The 23845-nt window shown below is 30.8% G+C and overlaps 1 protein-coding gene across 6 annotated transcripts in view; it reads right to left on the bottom strand.

Moving 5' to 3' along the window:
- The window catches only part of NOVA1 (NOVA alternative splicing regulator 1), a gene marked incomplete at both ends in the record, with an annotated part of 139205 nt that overhangs the window by 8949 nt on the left and 106411 nt on the right, over positions 1 to 23845 (bottom strand). For 3 of the 6 annotated variants that reach the window (XM_082845470.1, XM_082845471.1, XM_082845474.1), the window contains 2 exons: positions 12272 to 12343; positions 22504 to 22670. In XM_082845470.1, the coding sequence (XP_082701596.1) occupies positions 12272 to 12343; positions 22504 to 22670 (239 nt within the window). The remainder of the gene's footprint in view (positions 1 to 12271; positions 12344 to 22503; positions 22671 to 23845) is intronic. The other 3 variants (XM_082845472.1, XM_082845473.1, XM_082845475.1) reach the window with 1 other exon arrangement.

Here is a 23845-nt window from a genome sequence, read left to right as displayed (position 1 = left end):
TTCTTAATTCTTATTAGTGGAAAAACATATTTGAAATATTTCAGCTTTTTATATGAAAACTAATATTTTCAACTTAATATTTTAAAGGTTGCAACAATCAATTTAAGTGAAATTGATTGAAATCAATTGAAAAAGTGAAAAATAGCCATGCACATGAAAGTAGGGGCTGTTTACTGAAGGAGATAATGGAAAGGTGTGAAAGAAAAGGATAGAGGGAATCAGGAATTCTATTTTGGATATATCAAGTTTGAAATGCCTACCAGTCATCCAAGTGAAGATATCAATGATATGTAGGTGATTGGCTATGAGTTTGAGAGTTAACATAGAGATAGTATTTAAAGCCAGAGAAATGGATAAGGTAATCCAGTGGAAGGTAAAAATGAACAAACAGTTCATTAAATAGTGGACAGCAAAGAATTGTGCAGGATAAGAAAATATTTAACTTCTAAAATAATCAAAGATATTCAAAGCAGAGCAGCAAAATTAATCATAAAAAAAAAAACAAAGGCAAACCAAATGAAAATGAGGTAATGGCTTAACTACTAATCTCTTTCTTTTAATCTCTTTTCTGTGGCAGTATATATCAGCTTTTGGAAATCACCTTATAGAACACATTAAGTTATAAAATGAGCATAATCTTTAACTTAGTTTCTCTCCTTCTGTGATCCATCTGGGAAATAATCCAAAACATGGAAAATGTCATATACACAGAACAGTGTAAAGACACTATATAAAGCTATAAAATAATGTGGAAAATATCTATGCAAAATTTTAAAAATACATAAATGTATATGTAGAATTTGAATTAAACAGTGTAAAATTATATGCAGATAAAACTGAAATAAAGAAAATAATAGAGGTTGGGTTTCAGATGAGCTTTTTTTCTTACCATATAAACCTTGTATTAAATTTTTAAAAATTAGTATAACAAAAGGAAATAGAAAAATTATCCCCAAATTAGGATGCTGAATAAACAAATGCCACAAAAGCAGAATAAACAATTCATTAAAAATAAATTTTGTATATTTCTGGTATTCATTGAACAATTATTTACTGAGTTCCAGGTACTGTTCCAGATGTTGGAAATACAGAGTTAAATAAAAAGGTTAAGATCTCACTTTCATGAAGCTTCCAGACATGTGGTACAATAAATACTAATAAACATTTAAATGTGTATATAAAATGATTTGATAAATGACAGAAAAGCAGATTTATAAAATACTTTAAAATTTTAAAACAAGAAAATTTAAAATCATAGTTTTAAATAAGAATCATGTAATTATGCTAAATGCCTGTTTAGGAAAACCACAAAGTTAATCTAATCTAGGAATATAAAGCTATTTAAAAGTCTGAGTTTGGTACATGGGTTGATTTAATATTCTATAATGTAAGCAAACTAATTTGATATTATTGGAAGTAAATTTCTCAACTATGTTTAAAAACTGATCTCTATTTAAACTTATATAACTAGGTAACTAATTATTAAAAAAATTTTCACAATTTGGATTGTTTTTCTTTTACAAATTTTTGATTAAGCTATTTTTACCATTAAAATTAAGTATTATTATTAATTAGTTAATGATAGATTGATGTACCATATTTTAACATGATTTAAAATATTATTGATATCAAATTACAGTTGCTTGTATTTTATATTTACTAATCAAGCTAATTCAACATTTCTTATATTTTAATTTCACCAAGAATTTTTCTGAAGGCAATATTTGTTTTTTAAAAAATAATAGTTGCCTACATTTCAGTGTCTTATTAGTAAAGGGAAGTGGACAGTTTACTATCACAAATGACTGTCATTAAGAAATGAAAATGTCCTGAATTTTTCTTATTACATTAATACTTGTAATGTGCAAATACATATTGACTAATATATAAAAAGCTACAGAAAAATGTCTGCAATTTAACAAAATGTATTATTAGTCATAAAACTAAATTTTTTTCCTACATATGAAGTAATTCACTTCTAATACTTAGTGAATCACAAATAAAAATACATTACTTTTATAGCCATTATTTGGCTAAAGTTAATGAAACAGATCACTTCCTTTCTCAAATATATTTTTAAAGAGTAACTGAAGGACTGTATCACCTAATGGAAGGAAGAAAACAATAGCTAAACCAAAGACCAATAAAATTAATTATAAGGTACGAGGTTCAGAAGAAAAGGTGAAAAAGATCAACTGGAATATTCCCAAATCAAAGATTAAAATATTAGAAAAAACGAGAAACAATTTTTATTCCACAGTGATCAGGTATCAAACTCCTCAATCTGGCAAAACTATGAGAATATGAAAAGATATTATCAGAGAGAATATGCAAAGACTTTCCTATTTCTAAGCTTTTTAAAAATAAAATTAAAATATTGAAAATAAACTTGATAACTACCTGGTTTTCCTGTTTTATGTATTTTCCATTTTATATGGCTCTATTTGAAAGATAGAAAAATTCTGTTGAAGGGTATATATACACACACACAGAGCAAGACTAGTGCACATTCTGGAGTAATGAGGCACTAAGTGCTTTAGTTATCTAAAGGCACATATAACATTCTGTCTTGAGAACACACTGTGTGCAAGAACTACCAGAGCTATGACTGCAGGGAGAATGCTGATGAAACAAACAACCACCTTTACCTACTAGGTAGTCCAGAAAGACGAAGAATATTGCATATCTGCCTACTTACCAGCCAACATCAGACAAGGCACTCTGCATTTTTATCAGTGACTGAGCCATATATGGGATGTAAAATAAGGAACATTTCATATTTCATTAACTCTTTTCCCCTGAAGTTTACCATTTTTTCAATATGAAAACTTGAAAAGCCCTAGGCTTTCCATAAATATAAATATGGCTTCATATGAAATCAAACCGTTAGAAGGGATTTTGGAAGGTCACATAACATGGTATTTACTAAGTGATGTGTTATAATTCTAACCGGAAAATATTAATGGTGTGCTGCTTTCAGCAGTAATTCTTAACTTGCTCTCAGGAAGATCCTCTGATGCCCATCACTGGGTGTGAAGGACAAACCATCTACAGCATAGCACACTAACAAAATTAGAAGTTTGCAGTGGAATGGGTATGGTTAGGAAGTGCTCATTTAGCTCTCCGCCATAAATTTTGGCAAGAATATTGCTAAATAATCTTTAAAAACAGTAATGTAATCTGCATATATAAATATTTCCATGGTTAGAGAACCTCTAACTGTATTTGGTAACAGTCAAAAGACTACTACTGCTATCTGAAAAGACAATCATCCTTTGTATAATATTTCTTCATAGATTTAAATTGTATTAATTAGTAACCTTTACTGTTTTCAGTGATAATACTAACACTTTCCCTTCCACTTGCGCACAAATCAAATCAAATATTTGTTCTTTAATTTAATGTTAATCAAATAATATTCAAAGTGTGTTATTTCATTAAAAAGTCGAAGTTGTGAAGAGATAGTGTTATGTAATACACAATTATATAATTATCGTATTTTTAATAAACTACTGTGCATTTTTCATATGGTAAATGGTGATTCCCAAATAACAAGAGGCTTCAGGAAACATTTTTCCAACTCTTCAAATATAGATGGCTAATCTCATCCTAAATCTATTAAATAAGAATCTACATAGGTAATTTTGATGAGGCTAGAATTGAGAACTTTTGATATATTAATTAACAAAGAATAAAGAAAAATATTACAGTTCCTTTGCCACTTAATAAATGTCTCCTCTGATCCTTAAAGCCTCTCTTGTGATCCTTCTTGAAACTCCTCAAAAAGCATCCCACAACTAGGAAATGAAGGAGTCAAGTAGTCCAAACAGATATCTATCAAAGACAGTCCAATCTTTCTCAATCTTTTGGAAAGTTACCACTTTATATTCCTTAGACCATTACACAATATCGCAACTGGAGCCATTATTTTTTTCCATCTTGTTTTACATTCCCTTAGTTAACACTTTAAAAACAAAGTAGAAACATAAAAAGTTAATAATGTTCATATTCCTTGTCATCACCCTGATGATACATGAACACAGGATATTTCTGACTTAAAAATAAGGCCATATGTTTCTTAGCAACTTAATTTTCTTTAGTTAATATATTACAAACACTATTCTAGGCCAATTTATATGGCTCTAACTCATTATTTTTAATAGCTTCACCACATAATATTCTACAATACCATATTTATTCAGCCACTCTCCTGTTAAAGCAGATGGTTTTCCAACTGTTGCCACTGTGAATACTACTGCAACATACATCTTTGTCTATATTTCTATGTATTGGTACATTAAATTTTACTGGGTAGATTCTCAAAAGCTGTAATATTATAGCATCTCTTATATCAACAGTGTATGAAAATGATTATTTCCTATATATATATATTTTTTTTTTTTTTTTTTTTGTGGTACGTGGGCCTCTCTCACTGTTGTGGCCTCTCCCGTTGCGGAGCACAGGCTCCGGACGCGCAGGCTCAGCGGCCATGGCTCACGGGCGCAGCCGCTCCGCGGCATGTGGGATCTTCCCGGACCGGGGCACAAACCCGTGTCCCCTGCATCAGCAGGCGGACTCTCAACCACTGCGCCACCAGGGAAGCCCTATTTCCTATATTCTTGACAGCACTTTTAATTTATAAACACATGCACACACACACAGAGATAAATTTTTGTGTTCTTGATATATGTGTATTATATACACACACATAAAATTCTGTCTATCTGGTAAAAAAAATATATAATCTTGTGATGTTGATTCAAATTTTCCTGATGCCTGGTCAGGTTAAACATGCTTTCATATGTTTATTGGGCATTTCCATTTCCTCTTCTGTAAACTGCCTTTTCATAATCTTGACCTATTTTTTTCTCCTGGGTTTTTATTTTTTTATGTCAATCTAGGGTTTCTCTGTATAGTAATTAATTCACTGTCATATGTGTTCAACATATTTTTCCAAGGGTACTGTCACCTTTTGCTTATTAATGGTGTATTATTCTACTATACCAAAATATAAAATATTTATATATTTGAATGTTCTAACCTAATCCTTTATGTTTTAGATTTCCTTCTTGCTTAAGAAAGTCATCCTCAACTTGATTTCACACACCATAATTTCATCAAATAGTCTTACAGTTTCAATCTTGTATGCATTGGCATTTATTTTTATATATTGTACAAGGTAGAGGTCAAATTTATTTTCTTTCAGGTGGACAGTCAAGTATGCCAGCACCATTTATTAAATAAAACTTTCTTTTCTAAAATAAATAAAATGACTCAACTATTACTCTGGACCAGGCAGTGTTCTAAATGCTTCTCATGTACTGATTTATTTAAGAATCATGACAACCCTATGAAGGAGGCACTGTTATTATTCATTTTACAAACAGAAAACACATGGTGAAGTTAAGGATGTTTCCTTAAATCAGAAAATTAGGAAGTGGCAAAGAAGCTAGGAACTATGGCCTAAGAGTACAATTCTCTTAATCCCTAAATTACACTACCTTTCTTAATGAATGATAGAATACAGTTAAGTTCCCATATGTACTTGGATCTATTGATATTTCTGAAATCTCTTTTATGTTTCATTGACCAATTATATTTGTTTGTGTTAATACCACATGGCTTTTATTATTATTGCAAAATTTCACTTGAAGAAGGGATTTTAAAAAATAAAAAATGAGTTTTACAACATATAGACCATAAGCGTATTCTTCCAACTAATACTAGTCACTCAACAAATATTGAGAACCTATAATGCTCCTGGTTAGTGCTTCTTAATACATAAGAGAATAAAACAAAGACCACGGTTCTCATGTAACTTATTTTCTAGGAAAGTGAGACTGACAATACACAATAAATATGATAATAAGCAAAGTATGTAGTATTCCATGAGGCAATGGAAAAAAATACAGCAAGATAAAGGGAATGAGAAGTACTTGGGAGAATGGGGAGGCCAGGTTGCAGTATCAAATAGGATGGCCAGGTATATCCTTCTCAATAGGGTATTGACAGGTGAATTTTGAACAAAGACTTGAGGACTATGAAGGTGTTAGCCAAGTAGATCTCTGAGATAAGAGAATTTCCTGTACAGAGAGGCAAGCACATGCCTAATGTCTGCAAGGAAACGCAAGCAGGTGAATTTGCCTGGGGCAGGGTGAGGAAGGAGGCAAGTGGTAGGAAATGAAGTGAAAATGGTAATGTGGCAATGTCCAGATCTTGTAACTTAATGGATGTCATTTTGGGGATATTGGCTTTTGCTGAGTTCAATGGAAAACTATCACAGGTGTAGTTTTTAAAAACTGACATATTTTAGAAGCCATAGTCCACTCAGTGGAGAACAGACTTTGGGGAGCAAAGGTAGAAAGTCAGAGAAACCTATACAGAGGCCTTTGTAATAATTCAGGCTTGGACTAGGGTAGCAGTAGATGTAATGAGAAGTGGTCAACATTCTATATATTTTTTAATGGTAGAGTCAACATTATTTCTTATAGGAACTGGTACTAAAGAAAAGAGATGAGGATGAATCCAAGATTACTGATCTGACAAAGTGGATGTATGGAATTGCTTCAACTGAGACGGTAAAGCCCATAGGTGGAGCAGGTTTGGAGTAGTTTCAGGACTCCTAAATTAAAGATGTCCATTAGATATGGATGTGGCAATGCTGAGTGGGAAACTGGATATAGTCTGTAGTTTCACTCTAAGATCCAGATGAGAGATAAATGTGAACCCAAGTTATGTAGGATCTTACACAATTTTAGAGGACATTTTTGTCCTCTACATTCAAAATTATAAAGATAAAACTAGGTAGAGGGCCTTGTAATAAACCTGTGCAGGTTAGGAATCTTAAGGCTTAAGCCTTCATTAGTTCATAGTAAACCTGCCTCTCATTGGAAACATAAATTTTGCATACGTCAGAATATAAAAGCCAAGGTATTATATGAGGAGAAAGAAAACTATATACCCAGAAAGAGTTTCAAGTATTAAGACCCGGATCACTCCAACATTAAGAGGGATGATGGGAAGAACTAGCAAAGGATTTTGAGATGAAGCACAAGGTATGATACAGGAGGAAAATCAAGGTTGTGCAATAATATCCTAGAAGCCAAGTAATGAAAGTATACCAAGAAAGTGAAAGTGACAAATTATAACAAATACTGCTGATAGGCCAAATAACACGTAGATTGAGAACAGACAACTGGAATTAGCTATATGATCATCACTGATGTCCTATGCAAACACAGTTTTGGTAGAATGGAGGCAAAAACCTGATAGGAGTGAATTTAAGAAAAGATGGGCAGACAGAAACTGGAAAACAGAGAGTAAATAACTTTTGTGAGTTTTGCTACAAAGGAGTATAAGAAATAGGGCATTAGCTGGTGAGGGAAGTGAGATTAAAAGAAGTTTTGTTTTGTCTTTTAAGATGGGAGAAAAAAAACAGATGTATGTATGCTGATGGGAATGATCCTATAGAGGTCAGAAACTTGAAAGATAAAGGAGAGAGAAGGTAGACTTGTTGAAGAGATGACCTTGAGTAAAGAAAAAATAATAAGGTTTAATGTGCAACTGAAATTACTGGTTTTAGATAGGAGCAGGGAAAGTTTATGGTAATAGATGAGAGGTAGAATATGTGGGTATAAATGAAGTTGTGATTTTGTACAATTTTTCTTTTTATTGCTTCCATTTTTCTCAGTGAAGTAAGAAGTAAGATCAGCTGGGAGTGAGGATGGAGCAAGAGATATTGGGGTGCTCAGGGACAATCCTTAGATGGCCCCATGATCTCTTCTCCCTTGGTGTTATGCCTTGTATAGTTTCCTCCATTTAAGTGTGAGTAGAAATTGTAACCTGATTTCTAATCAACAGAACATGGCAAACGGATGGAATGTCACTACTCTGATTAAGTCACACTGTATGGCAAAGGATGTGAGAAGTCACTCCTGTGTTTAAGTTCAATAAGACTTCATCTTGCTAACACACAACGGAGAGAGAGAGATTTTCCTGTTGGCTTTGCAAGACGCAAACAGCCAAACTGTGAAATGCCTGTAGAGAGGGTCACACAGCAGGGAACTTGGGCAGCCTCTAGATTCTGAGAGCTTCCTCTTGCCAATGAGAAGTTGGGGTCCTCAGTCATACAGCTGCAAAAAACTGGATGCTGCCATTAACCTACATGAACTTAAAATCGGATTAGACTCCAGTGAAGCCTCTAGATGAGAATACACCCCAGCCAGTACTTTGATTGCTGACTTGTGACTCTGAGCCGAGGACTCAGCTAACAGTGCCTTTGACTCTTGACTCAAAGAAACTATGAGATAATAAAGGTGTGCTGTTTAAGCCCATAAGTTTGTGGTAATCTTTTATACAGCAACAGAAAACTAATTAAAGGAAAGGAGAAAGGAGACAAGAATTTATGAAACAGTCCTCTAAAGAGTAAAAAAGTCACTGGGCTTATGATTACCTGACAGAATTAAGGGTCCATTTGAGATCTGTGTTCATGAAATCAAAGTGGGACCAGTGAGTTCTATTTGTGTTTTTCTGTAACTATACCAAAAGTGCTATATATCAGTATGAGTTATCTATTTTCATTTGTTTTGTATATTCTGATATATAATTTCAAATTTATTAGTACATAAATAAATATCTATAAAGCACATATTTCTGAAACTCTTTTTATTCTTTTTACTTTTCCTGAAATTTGAGAAGAATCCCAGGAGAGCTAACAATCAGGAATCTAAAATTAAGAATTTAATTATTGGCACCATTGACTGATTAACAAAACCATTTTGTTGAATCTTGAAGTGATTGAAAAATGTAGCATCGATAACTTAGAGCTGATCAAATACAACTGATTCTGTTTTTTATCTTAAGTTTATAAACACATTGATTAAGACTCTAATTCTATTTGTATCTTTATATTTGCTTCTTAGTTAAAGTTCCACATGTAAAAAGTGTCAAACCTGCACTTGCAATATGCAATGCATGCAAAAAAAAGAGTGTAAGTTGTAAAAGTATTAGCCCTAACTCTTCTTTCTTAATAGGAAAATAATAGCAATTTGATTTATAAGTTAGACAACAAGTAACTCAGTACTCTCACTAGGGAAGAAAATAACTGTAGAGCATCTTAAGCTATCCTAAAAAGCATACAGAAACTTTGTATAGAAATATTTTAGAGTTGAAAAAGCAGCAATATTAGTATCACAGAATCTTTTTTTAAAAATAAAACTCAAACAGTTTAAGCTGTTTTATGCTATATTATTTACCATCTTAAAGAATAATCTTTCTTTTTCATTATCACTTGAAAGAAATTTCAGAAAATATTAAATAAACATAACCTAGCACTTATATGGTGAGTAGTACACTCTAGAATAGCACTGTTCTAAGAATAGTTAATGAATTTATTATCTGAATTTCACAGAAGGGGAAACTGAGGCCCAATCTACTCAGCAAGTGGCAGAACAAGGATTTGATTATAGGAAATTAGGCTCCAGTCTTGACTTTTAACCACCATTCTATAAAGCTTCTCATACGACAGTCCTTCAGTTTTCCAGGGGAAATTATTATAGACCCATAACACTGTAGTTACAGTCTGTCAGTCTGATCTGTGAAAACAGTCTGACCTGTGGAAACATGAGGGTAGGAAAGTAAAATCCAGTATGTACTGAAACATTATAGTCATTTTTAAAAAGAACAGAAAAGATTTTTAAACGTTGAAACTGCAGATAAAACTTACTCTTTAATGTATTTTCTGTGCTTTTTATTGTTGGGTTTTCTAAATGTTAATAGTCCCTTAGTTCCTTTTATTACATTAGTTTGTAACACAAACTATTTATTCTAAAGAAAACTCAATCATAACTCGTTTAGCTATTATAGATGAAATAACACAAGTAGTCGTCTAGATTGCTTTATATTGGTTTATGAAAATTCACATGGAAAAAGTCTGCAGTTACTTTTAACAGCAGAGGATATCAGATTAGCTATAACACATAAACAATAATTTTAACACAAAACTGGAGACATATCTGCTAAATTGCTGGGTAAGAATAAAGTAAACTTATACCAGAAATGAACGTTATATTATTATAGGTTTAAGTGTCTATTTTAAGTATGGAGAGTTTAAGATGATCACATTAAAACCCATTTTTCTATCTTGGTTACTCTTACAGATCTAAGTCAATTTAGTGAAGCTGAATTAATTAGGACTATCCACAAGAAACAACTGTGAGCTATCTAAAGACTGAATAAACAGCAAAAACCAAATTATCTTCTGTCCTACAACATTAATAGAATCTATTGGGAAATACCCATAGGGAATGAAATAATTACACACTACTAATAACATAAAGATGAAAGATAACTACAATTCCTTCAATAAATTTAAGGATTTTGTTTTGTTCTTTTATACCTTGCCTCATGTTATCCAGGAGATATTATACTTCTTTGTAGAAGAACAGAAGAAATCAAAGTATAAATAAAACACATTTAACAAACATAGCTAGAACAGTGAACAGAGTATAAAACCACAAATGACTTATTATTTCAAATGAGAAAAATATAATTAGAAAAATATAATTAGAAAAATATCCGAAGGTGGATGTAGTAACATATCTAGAGGGTAAAAGTATTATATTGTTAGTAAACTTCAACAAGTAACCTTTTTAAGAAATCATTTTATAAAAATTCATGTTCACATAAAATAAAGAAAATACAAATCTAACTTCAAAGACAAAATTATTGAGATGGTTTTTCTCTCTAGATCCAGAATGTTTTACTTTTTACGTTGAGAAAAATCATTTGTTTTTATTACTGTTGTACTCATTTGTCTTGTTTTTATTTGGAAGAGAATGAAGTACAAGAGAAACATTAAAAACATAAAGTCAGTTGTTTTCACAATAGTTTTCTATATCATATAATTAAAGCTCATATAGGAGATAAGGTATGAGTGAAAATGTATATACACTTTTCAACTTCATGCATCAATAATACAAGCTTGGTTCTCACTTTATGTAGTACCATTACCTTCAAAGAGAAGTGCTGGGTTTCATCACTAGAGATGTGTACGTTTTTAACCAATTTATTGGGGCTAAAATGTGAGCATTATAAAGTATTTTTCTTTGAAGGGAGTACTACTGCATAAAATAAAAATCAAGCTCCTACTATAGAATAACATTCTAAATGTTAGTTTTGCTTTCAGTTATTTAAAATTTTTTCCTGAGGTTGCAAAGGTATTAGAATCCATAAATGAGCAAAATAATTCTGATAGTCTTACATTAGATCATATTCAAAAGCCACATTTAATATATTTAGCAAATATAGTTCAAAGTTAATAATTTATTAGTCAACTGTATGAAAAATATATTAAAAACATAAGCTCTTGTTTAATATTTAAATAATCCCATAAGGCCTTATATTAGTAAAAAAGTGGAAATATTAAGGAAAATAATATTTCTCACCTAAATGAAGCTCAACTCAGACAAAATGAAAATGTGTTTAATCATTTTAATAAATATATTTTTCAACATTTGTCATGTTAAAGTACAGTAAGGCTCTGAATTGCATAGAATATTTTAGTGATTTCCTTAAACGTGCCAAAAATAACTACATTTTTGAAGAATGTCCTACAAATATTCAGTACCAAAACAATCAAGTCAAACTAAGATATATTTCTAATTGCAAAGTTTGCCACTCCAGCAAAGAAAATGCTATTATTAAATTCTAAGAAAGTACTATTTCCTGAGTTGTTAAACAGCATTAAAATTATCACAAATACCAATTTCCAGTTACTTTTAGATTGCTAGGAATGCTTTTCATCAAAAGTTTAAAATTGTTACACAGTAAGGCATATCTGAAATAAAAAACAAAGAAAAATGCATTCACATTTAAAGATATACCTTTGCTCAGTAAGTCATATTTATACATTTAGTTTTTACATATATGATATTCTTAACTTATATACCAAGAATCCTAGGGAGAAATAATAAGGGAGATTATAAACACCAACTCAATAAATAACCCTCAAAGCTCATAAAGTCATAATTTTAGGGGGAAAATCCAAAATTCTAGTAGTCTACCATCTGAATATATTTTTGTTATCTAAAGCTAAAAATGCATATAAATTTTCAGGAATAATTGATATTTCTTTCTCAAGTTATTTGGAATCTGTTCATGGTGCACATATGTGAATGAACGAATACATCCTTAACCCACCAGTATCTTTTTCTCCAGTGTGCAGGCAATCACCCGTGAAAAGTATGGTGTAGATGACAGGATGATACTGTACCTGATTAGCTCTGGAGGTGGTCATGGGATCAGATGGAGAGGACTTGGTGGTAGTTGGGGAAGATGGCAATGTCTGGGAATAAAGCAGTTCAGGAGCAAATCAACCTTTATAAGCCTTAAACTGATTATTTAAATAAAACAAAATAAAATAAAATGTAATATAACGAGAACAAAATCCTATGAACAAATTTTTCTCCTATTCATTCAAATTTAATGGAATTTAAGATCAATTAAGTAACTAATGCATGTAAATATGCATGCATAAGCATGTAAAAATAAATTCATGACTTGAAATCATGATGGTGACTGATAAAAATTCACATGAGTATTAAAGGTATCCTGACCATATTCATGAATAGTAGTCTCTTTTCTTTCCCTCTTGTTTTCTTGGGGGAAAAGAGATCTCAAACAAAAATTCAAGAAATTTAATGAGTAAAACTGAAAGTCATTTTCCTATCAATGAATACAGTCGGGGGTTGAAAGAAGTGGTGAAATGAAGTTTACTTTCGCATAAAAGTATCCACCTACTTAATATGTTGAACATCACCAACAAGTTGATTCCACATGAATTTAGGGTTCCATACTTAAAAGCAATTAAATTTGCTGTTCTGAGTTCTTAATATCACATTATCTTCTAAAACATTAATTTTTAATAAATTTAGAGCCCGTCTGAAAATGTAAACATTAACCTCATATTAATAAACAAGTAACTAATAGCATTTTAACAAATTGCCATAATATTTTTTATCATTTGTGTTAAACACTAAAAATTTATATAGATAAGGGGTATAATATATTATAGCATCATCAGCCTGTGTTGAAAATAGGTACAAAAATATTAGGAATCAAATTATTGTTCATTTCATTTCTAAACACATATACAAACTATATATAAAATATGCCATATGAGACCATAATATACTTAAGATATTTTAAAAACATCTCATGTCTAATAGAGTAACCTTAATGTGTGTGTAACATGTTAAGATGTTATCTTTTTAAAAAGGTATATTTTCACTCAGCAAATAGCATGGCTTAAGTAGCACCCTCAATAGATAATATTTCTTAATACATGAAATGGGGTAGTTTTATAGTACAGACAAAATTCTATATGGACATTATGTTTTATATTAATATATATCCATCAAAATTACTCAGATATGAGCAAAAGCATAACTTTAAAGGTTCAGCAGTGTCAGGAAAAGCAGATGAAATTACTTAATACAGTCATATTTATGCATTTAATATTTCAAAAGTCCTAATTAGGATAGAATAAAGCATTTAAGGGTAAAAGAAAGGATAAAAAATTCACAGGCTCCTGCTTAACTCACTGTTCTCAAGTAACAAAGTAAGACTGATTCTAATATCAGATCACGTTTTAAACAGTCCACTCCTCTAGGGATTCTTGATTCTTAAGTTAAAACCTAAGATACTTTGAGGAAAACTAGACTTAATGTTGAGTCATACCAAGATTTTTGTTAAATCATACTTTAAAAGGGGAGAAGAGCTACATTCAGAAGTAAAACCTCACAAAAGAAGAAAAAAACCCTTCGAATCCTTTGTTTCCTGTTTTTGCTATTTGTAATAAATTCATTTTACAAGGTCATTTCTCCAGAGAGACTTTCATTTCCAGTCATTAATAATTGCCCTAATATTTTATTTTCCATGCAATACTATGCAGAGACATACGCTATTGACTTTGGGCTACTCTTGTACTATGAACTGAAGAGTAAAGGTTTTATTTTCCCACCTCTGGTTACAGTTGTTACTGTACAGATTTCCTGGGGGTAGTTAACATATATTTAAGAATATGTTCTTTACTAATCTCAGAGTGATTATGAGACTGCTGACTAAATAGATGTGAGATAAACCTAGAGGCCATCTATCCCAATATAGGTTAGAAGCCAAGTTCATTAACCTACAGAAGCATGAGGTATGTGTGTTGGGCTCTTCTATTTGCATCAGGATAAAATCAACTTGAAGTATCACAGGTGTTCATTATGACATCCATCTTGCCCTAGATATGAATTCTCTTGAAATACTGCAAAGAAATATGTGGAAAAAGTAGTAATATCAAGTGACTCAGAATTTGTGGTCACTAAGATTAATATTATCTTCTGTCAATTTATTCAGTATTTTTCTTTTTACTTGGCGTATATGTGAGGTATTGGGCATGTATTAATAATTGATAGAATTCATATTCATCAACATTGTCCTTAATAATTCTGATGCTGTTTCTTTCTCACAGAAATAAAAACAATAATTTTAAACTTCTGGAACAATATTAATATGTTTAAAATCATTAAGGGTTTGGTTATTAAATATCATATTCTGATAAGTTAAGAGTTTAATGTTTTAAATAAAACGTGAAAATTAAATAAGTTTGGGCTTTAAGGGATAAGATTGTCAGAGTCTTTTGACACAGTCAATTGCATCTAAATATATTTTCTTGTTTATATTCCTAAAATAATAAACATGTAATGAAGTAAACAGGTGATGAGTTTTCTATTGATATTTATCCATTAGTCATATAGATACCCTTAAACAGAAAAAGTCTCCTTCCTTTACAAATTTAACCTATAGCAATAAAGAGAATCCAGCAAGTTTGCATTTCAGTTGATTTTTTAAATGCTGGTGGTAAAAATTGTTCTCATAAATAGATATGTGTAAATATATTAACGTACTGCCTTTAGTTTAAAAGGTTCTATTAATTAGATTAAAAAACAGCTTTGATAGTTGTTCTCAACCACACAAATAGAACAGAAAAATTAGTAAGAAATACTTCAATGTACAATATGTTTGTTTCCCTAATATTTTATAAACATTTTTATTCCTATTTACTACGCAGACTAAAAGTTAAAGTGGTTTCAAGTTAAAAAAAATCATTTAGTAAAACTTCTAATATATATCTGGAACATGTAACCAACTGAATATCCACATAGCAACAATATATTAAAATATGTTATAAATAACATTTATAAAGGATATATACTGCTAAAAACTTTTTTTATATTTATCTATTAGTGATTATGAAGGGCACAGGCATTTTTTAGCACAATTTTATCTTTCAAATGGAAAAGTATGATATTTTTATTTATATGACACAAATGTCTATTTAAGAATTCTGCTTTAAACGTTGAAGGCTGAATTACTTATTGCAGAAAAATTTGAAGTGGTTTATAATTTTAAAATAGTGGATCCTTTGGAATATAAAACAGTTTTTTAAAATTCAAGATTTAATAATAGTCATTTAATTAAATGTAGATTTCACCAGGCTCTTGGGAATAAGAACTAAAAAGTGATTACAAATTATGAAATGCATTCTTGTTAACAAGTGACAGTTTTACTGGACCAGAGAATATTACTATAAATAAACTCCATAATAAATAAGCTTACCTCAAGCAAATCTACAATAATAGACTGTCAAGGTCTATTATATGTATAGTGAAAACAGCAACAAACAGCAAACTTCAATTTTAATTTGGAAGGTACCACTAGCTAACTGAGTAACATTACTTGAGTAATCGCCTTCCCAATCCTTTGTTTTCAGTTCTGTTAAATAAATCTGCATACTACTCTATAAAAAATAATAGATCAGCTATTTAAATATGTAATTGTTATCTGTGGTTTTTCATCCTGACAAGTATCCAGCATTCTCCCAATGTCTGAACTATCTGGAACCACTTAGCCCTAATATAAACTCATGTTGTCTAATTTCAAAAGGTCTTTTACAATTGATTCCTATTCCATAGCTTATATTCCTCCTAATTACTATTCTACACCTTTATCCTTCTCTTCAACCATTCAATCCCATGTATTTTATCTTCTTTTCAATTGATAGTTTTTATTACTTGAAAGAAATCATGATTTTCCAGAATGAGCTTCCTTATCTACTACAATTGGCCTCATTTCAACCTGTTCAGTTTTCCAAACCACTTTTTTCCCTATCTTCTCATTCTTTTCAATGTAGACAAAATTGTGATCTCCCGTTCAAACTTCCTACTCTTCAGGGGCTAGGACCTTAACACCCTAAACTATTATCTTTCCACCACTCCTGAGTCATTTTGTTCCCTTAATGATCTCATCTGTATTTGGCATCTCCAATTTCTCTACCTTTTCAAGCTCCTTTTTATTCTTTAACATTAGCCATTCGCTCTTTAGTAGCAGGGGTTATGTGAGTCTCTCTGATCTAACTTGTATTTTACTCCTTTTATATCCACAATTTCAAGTCAGCAGTTCCCACACTTCACACTTTTTTTTTTTTTTTTTTTTTTTTTTTACCTAACCAGCCTCTTTACCTTTAGGAAATATTATTAACAAATAACAACTTTTCTCTCAACATAGACTTGAAACTAACTTTTAGAATCTCCAATGATTTCCTATTAAAAAATAGTTATTCTCTAATTTTTCTTTGGGTATTTGATCCTTTTTAGCATCTTTCCTTATATTGTACTTTCCTCATTTTCTCCCTTTTATCTTTATGGTTAATAAGGAGCACTTACTACGAACCAGGTATAGATCCACTCAGTTAATACTCACAATATCCTTACAGAACAGATTACTATTACTTTTCCCATGTTATAGGTAAAGAAGTTGAGGTATACAGAAGTAAAACAGCTTGTCCAAATGTACACAACTGGTAAATTAAAGAGGCAGGATTTGAAACCTGGCAATCCTATTCCAGATCCTATACCTAACCGCTATACTATAATGCTTCTGACTTAGTTAAAAAAAAAAAAAGTTACTGCTTCTTTATCTCTTTTTTTCTCTCCTACAATGAAGCTGTAAGTGAAATTATCACCTATACTGCAATTAAGGATCTATATTTTCAGTTTTAAATTCTCACCTATGCTTCTATCAAAGACTACTTCAAGGAAAAAACATACTATGTACAACTTATTCAACTTGCCTGAAACAAACATACAAAACTATTATCTCACATAGATGCCTGACTAAAATTCACTAGTTGCTTCCTAGAATTCAACATTTTTCTAGGCTCAAAACCACATATAGTCATTTTTAAATTTTCCTCATTATTTTAGAACTGGACTCAAACCAGTCTCAAAGCCTCACAGATTTCACTTTGAAATATCTTTTAACTTCAAGCTTTGTCTCAACTTTCACCACCAGAGGAGATTGTGTTCATCATCTTATTCTTAAAATATTCCCTGGTCTCCTAACTTCACCCTGATACAAGACTTTCTATTACAAGTGAGGTCCTCTTCTTGGAGATGCTTATTCAAGACTCTGAGAAATTCCAGAAGAGAGAAATCTGTTGGATTTTGTTTAATCAGCATTACTCAAACTTAGAAGCCATACAGCTCAGTGTTAAGATCAATTACCAGTTACATTTCCTTGGGTAAGTTACTCAAATTCCTTTAAGCATCAGTTTCTATTTGTATAACATGGACTCTATACCTGCCTCAGAAGAATTTTGGAAGGATGAATGAAAGGTGATAATAAATGTAAAGTGCATAGTACAACGGCTAGCACAGAAACAGGATAAGCACCATATACATCACTGTTACCAGGATTACTGATCCTTCATTCTTGACCATAAAAATGTTTTTCCTGGCAAAGATTAACATCCCCTGGATTTGCGAGTATTACACAAAAGAAGTTTTAAAAAATATTATTTTATAAACCTTCAAATCTAAAGATCTGCATAGATTACTCAGTAAGTGTCATAATTCTCTTCCTCTCCTAACAATAGGTGTTCCTACAAGCACTCTAAGAATCTGTGTGGAGTTTTAGCACAGAAGAGAACAAAGGGTAGAGGTGCCTCTTTTTTTTTTTTCCATAACCTTCCAGAGAAATTAAAAGGGCTCTTTTGGAAAATATTAGGAAGAATCAGTAGTCTACAGGATACCCTTTGGCCAGACATCCAAGACTCTCCATTATCTGGTCCCACATGGCTTATCTAACATTAATTTCCTCTGAACTACAACACAGATATTCCACTTCTGTCAAGATAATCTCTTTACTATTTAACAATTATGATGTCTTTCTCCTCAAATCCATATTGCTTCATCTGCCTAAAATAAGCTTTTTTTCTTTTTTCTCCTCTAATCAGGCAATTCCTGTACAATCTTCAAGGTCCAGTTCAAGTCTTCACCTATTTTACAAGACCAAATGTCACTCTAGCCTACATTTCTTTCACACTCCTCCAAACTTTTATACTACATTGTTTATATTGTAGTTTTGGTATATAAATACAGTTTTATATTTTTATTAGTTATTTTAAGTATTTAGGATCTCTCATAAACTAGCTTGACAGAGCAAGGGCTACATTTTAATATATTTTACAATTCACTAAGAAGGCATTTAATAAATTTATGATTGAATGAATAATGAACAAATTATGTGCTAATTTTGCCAATTTTTCATGATGAAAGTAGAATTCTTTGAGCTAAGTGAGATTTTTTGTATCTTAATTTAATTTTGACATACAAAATAATTATTTAAATGCCTATAACCACTTCTTTTTAATGTAGATTTTCTTAAAAATGCATTTGAGCCAAAGAGAAAAAAATGCTGAAAAACTGTAATAGACAAAGGAAGTTAACAAATGCCAACTATCTTACTGATTTGTTGTTTCTACCATGTTTTGGGGTTCATTTATTGACTCATTAGGTATAAACAACCATACTTAGAGGGGGATTTGAGGGACTTACAGCAACAGGAAATGTTTCAATAATCCCGTGAGGAAAAAAAAGTAAAAAGTACAAAATTCAAAACATAAAAGGTGGAAATGAAAATATGTACACCAAAAAATCTGGGCTAAGACGTGCCCCAGGAATGAGTTCAGAGCTTCTAGGTAAACAAAGTCTAAATTATTTGAAGATCACTGAAGGTCTCTGCTATTTTCATTTCCTGAAAATAAGAAATATAATGTTCTATGTTGCAATTAATATGTTTAATTTTGGCTTACTGGCTCTTGCTGCATATCTGTTTCTTAGTATACTGACTTGTGAAATGAGCACAATGGTGTTATGTACCTTATCATAATCTTCTGATATTAAGGCTATAGAACAGAGGCTACATACTTTGATTATTCAATAAATATTATTATTATTGTCATTTTCAATATATAAAATATTGGAGTCCCTCTCTATTAGCAAATATATATTTGATTTAAATAAAACAAACAAAAAAAAACACATTTGAGAATAAAGAAGTGAATAGTTCACATCTAATATCTAAATTGGATGTAAGGCTGTCATGCTAGATATCATCATGCTTCCATATGAAAGACTTGTGAGACCAGTATGTACTGCTTTCCTAAGAACTTATATTTGGTTGAGATTTCATTAAGTCAATAAGGTTTCATTTGGGGAGAATATTCTGGTTCATGTAATTTATTCAGAAACCAACTGTATCTAGATCACATAATTCAGAAAATAATATTTTATAAAAGTCATAATAATATATGGTGTAAAATTCTAACTTTTAAAGCAAGTTTTATTCATTTAGAACTAACTCTGACTTCCTATTTTAAGTCCAAGTTACATATTAATTATACTTTTTGTAGTAAGCAAAATCTTAAATTATCAACCATAAAAAACAATAGATATGTAGTAACAAAAATTAAGAAAATATAATTTCAGATCCAACATTAATTCATTTCTATGCAGAAATTACATTTTCCAGTTCCAGAAATTTTTAAAACTCAACTTTTATTCTTTGCACAATCTTAACTAGAAGAAAATGTTTAAAAATATTTTAAAGAAGTTATTTTAAAAATTAACTTCAGAATTGAAGTCCAAAGGGAATGTAAATGTTATGCCATTAGTTAAGGGAAAGACTACCATTTTAAAAGAAATCTTATTATTATTCTATGTACTCAAATATAAAAAAATATATAAACATTATATGAAATACGTTTTTATCTATTCTAGTGTAAAATAATTTATTTTAGAAATAATTATTTTATACTGGATTACCAGCATAATTTCTTCAGAGATAAAAGCATGGTAATTTAAATTTATATACTTCACTTACTATCTAGACAATGATCCAACAAAAAGTATTACATTGTAAAACAGGATACCTAGAAAGTTAGAGAATCCGAAATTTAGAGTATAAATAACTCTGTTGATCTACAGTATGATAAATCTCTCTTCCAGATTTTTTGAGTAAATTTTTCAAATTTTACATTTATAAGAAACTGTTTAAGTATTAAATATATTACCCTACTAGATGTAGTGTACTTCTTAATAAATCTTTTAAAATGATACTCTATTTCACATTTATTACATGAAAATATTAAATAATCAATAATAATTTCAATGCCATGAATGTCTACAAAGCTTACAAATGAATGCAAATACACAAAAGTAAATCAATCACCATTATTTTTTACCACTTATCTTGAATTTAAATAATATTATCTGAACAAGGCAAATAAAAATAGAAATGAACCCAACATTTTAAAATTCTGGCTTTCATAAATCTTTACTGAGACTGGATATACGACAACCTATAAATCTCATATCACCATAGAGAAAATTAAAGTTTCAACAATGACTCATAGACTATTATTTGATGGTACTAGCTATTTAGTATTACAAAAATAATAAAAATTCATTCATATCATTGTCCTGAATATATTGCCAGTGATACAGTACTCAAAGTATATTTTATGTTTTACTTTTTAAAAAAAAAATCAAGATATTCACTGCCTTCCCTAAATGTTTGAACTTACAGAAATTACAAAATAAAGGGGAGAAGTAATAGGCTGGATTAAAGCAGAAAATCAATAAACCTTCAATGGCACTTCAGTGCCAATTCTGTAAATTCTTAGACCCAGGTGATTGTAACCTAGAGGTCTTTAAACTCATATTTTTAGAATTTGGATAAAATCATGGTACCACGTTCAAGGCATCAGTTTTTAAATTATCCTTTGTATTCACCTAGCACAGATAAAATAAACATTTCAAAACTATAAATGGCTGTGAAGAATAAAAATATCTACCTGTGTTTAGAAGTTTAAAATATTTACATTCTGCCATGTATAAACTAAAAGATACTTCCTTGAAAAGTTATAAAGGGTTACAAATTAAACTATTTTGACACTGACAAAGAGTATAAAATGAACGATTTTATATGGAATAACAACTACCTACTCATGATTTAAACATGGAAGGACTTTTTAAAATGGTAATTAAAAGAAAATTGAGTCTTGGCCCATAATTTGAAAATATATTACCTAATTATTAATTGCTATGTTTGTATTTAATTAGACAGCCTTATATTTATCAATATATTGGTAAAATTATAATAGATTCATAACACTGCCTAGTATAAAATATTTTTTTCAATTCAGAAACATGAAATTAATAAGATTTTGAGCTACATTTCAAATTTATTACAATGAACATATTCTGTGAACTAATGAATAATACATTTCTTTTGAAGTCTATCAATATGATCACAAATTAAGCAGCTAATTATAAAAGGGCAAATGCAGAAACATTATAAACATAAAGTATCAAATAATTTTGAGGATTTAAACGAGGTTGAGGGGAAGAATTCACCTTATTTAACATTAAAAATGTCATTTTTTTCCTACATCATGTCAGCCATTATTCAATCTTAAGAACTCACATTGTCTTTTATCAAGTAAAATTTTTGTTACAGAAAATCCCACACATTAAAAATAAACATTGGCCCTTTATGACATATATATAAATACTACACAAGTTATACAGAACATAATAGCTGATTTGTAACAAAGAACTGTTTGCTAGGTACAAAAGTTTACTTATACATATTTGTTGATAAAAAATGTTGAACATGACAAATTAACAAAACAGGAGTTTATATGCATAATAACTATACTAAAGGCTAAAAATATTATTAAGAATATGGTATTAGGAATTTTGAGAATATAGTTTCAATGTTTATACTTTATTTAAAAAGTGATATTATTTTAAATAGATTAAATTTCTATAAATTAATCAAATTTGTGTCTATAATTTTTTAAAGGGCACCATAAAAGAAATGAGTCACATAATCGCTCCTCAGTGTAACACTAATAAATGAGTAATTCAATTATCTGATCAATCTAAAGAAGAGACTCTGACAGTCTTTAAATAAATAAAAGACAACTCTGTTATGTTTTAAGTATTACTTAGAAAAAAACTTTATATGCTAAAACTTTAAGGCTTCTTTTATAAGGAATTCATACTACACTGTGGATGTTAGTCTTTGATTTCCCAACTAAACACTCACTTGTTTGATGCGATCTGGGTTAACGGTGGTCTGGGGTTGTAGAATGCTGACTGGTTCTGTCTTGGCCACATTTTGGGGCATTTCTCGAATTTTTTCTGCAATGAATCCATGAACTGCATTCAGTGCTTCAACTGTTCCCTGGATCAAGCACACTCGTTCAGTAGTACCTGTGGATAAAAGATTAATTTTCAGAAAACTTCCCTTCTTACTTTGTATGTTCTTCAAAAATGCTGTATAGAGGTTCCTTAAAAAACTAAAAATAGAACTACCATATGACCCAGCAACCCCACTACTGTGCATATACCCTGAGAAAACCATAATTCAAAAAGAGTCATGTACCACAATGTTCAGTGCGGCACTATTTACAATAGCCAGGACATGGAAACGGAAACAACCTAAACGTCCATCAACAGATGAATGGATAAAGAAGATGTGGCATATATATATATATATATATATATATATATATATATATATACACAATGGAATATTACTCAGTCATTAAAAAGAACAAAATTGAGTTATTTGTAGTGAGGTGGATGGACCTAGAGTCTGTCATACAGAGTGAAGTAAGTCTGAAAGAGGAAAACAAATACCGTATGCTAACGCTATATATGGAATCTAAAAAAGTGGTACTGATTAACCTAATGGCAGGGCAGGACTAAAGACGGAGACATAGAGAATGGACTTGAGGACACGAGTGGTGGGGGAAGGGGAAGCTGGGACAAAGTGAGAGAGTGGCATGGACATATATACACTATCAAATGTAAAACAGATAGCTAGTGGGAAGCAGCTGCATAGCATAGAGAGGTCAGCTCGGCGCTTGCGAAGACCTAGGGGGGTGGGATAGGGAGGGTGGGAGGGAGGCTTAAGAGGGAGGGGATATATGTATGTATATGGCTGATTCACTTTGTGAATGGCTGATTCTGTTCTGTACAACAGAAACTAACACAGCACTGTGAAGCAATTATACTCCAATAAAGATGTGTACCTAATTTAAAAAAAAAAGGATGATATACTAATGCCAATAAAATAATGTAAAATGTAGAACTCTAAATCCCCAAAAGGGTCAGCAGAGCCAGAAATCCTGAGAAGTTCTGAGTATATCATTCATTCACTGATATAACCAATACTTACTGAGCACGTATAAAAGAATTTTGGGTTAGAAACTAGTAACACAGATGTGAAGATCTATGCACCCAACTTTCAAAGCACATACTCTTACGGGCAAAAAACAGACATCAAGCCAGAGAATTACAAGATACTATGATATGAAAAATAATGGAGGTGTCTACATGGGCAGCACATACGGTTGGTCTACAGTAAAAACATCATTTAAATC

This window comes from Leucopleurus acutus (genome assembly GCF_964270905.1).
Source record: "Leucopleurus acutus genome assembly, chromosome: 1".
NCBI lineage: Eukaryota > Metazoa > Chordata > Mammalia > Artiodactyla > Delphinidae > Leucopleurus > Leucopleurus acutus.
The sequence above is the reverse complement of the archived record's forward strand: the minus strand, read 5'-3'. Positions and strand labels throughout refer to the sequence as shown.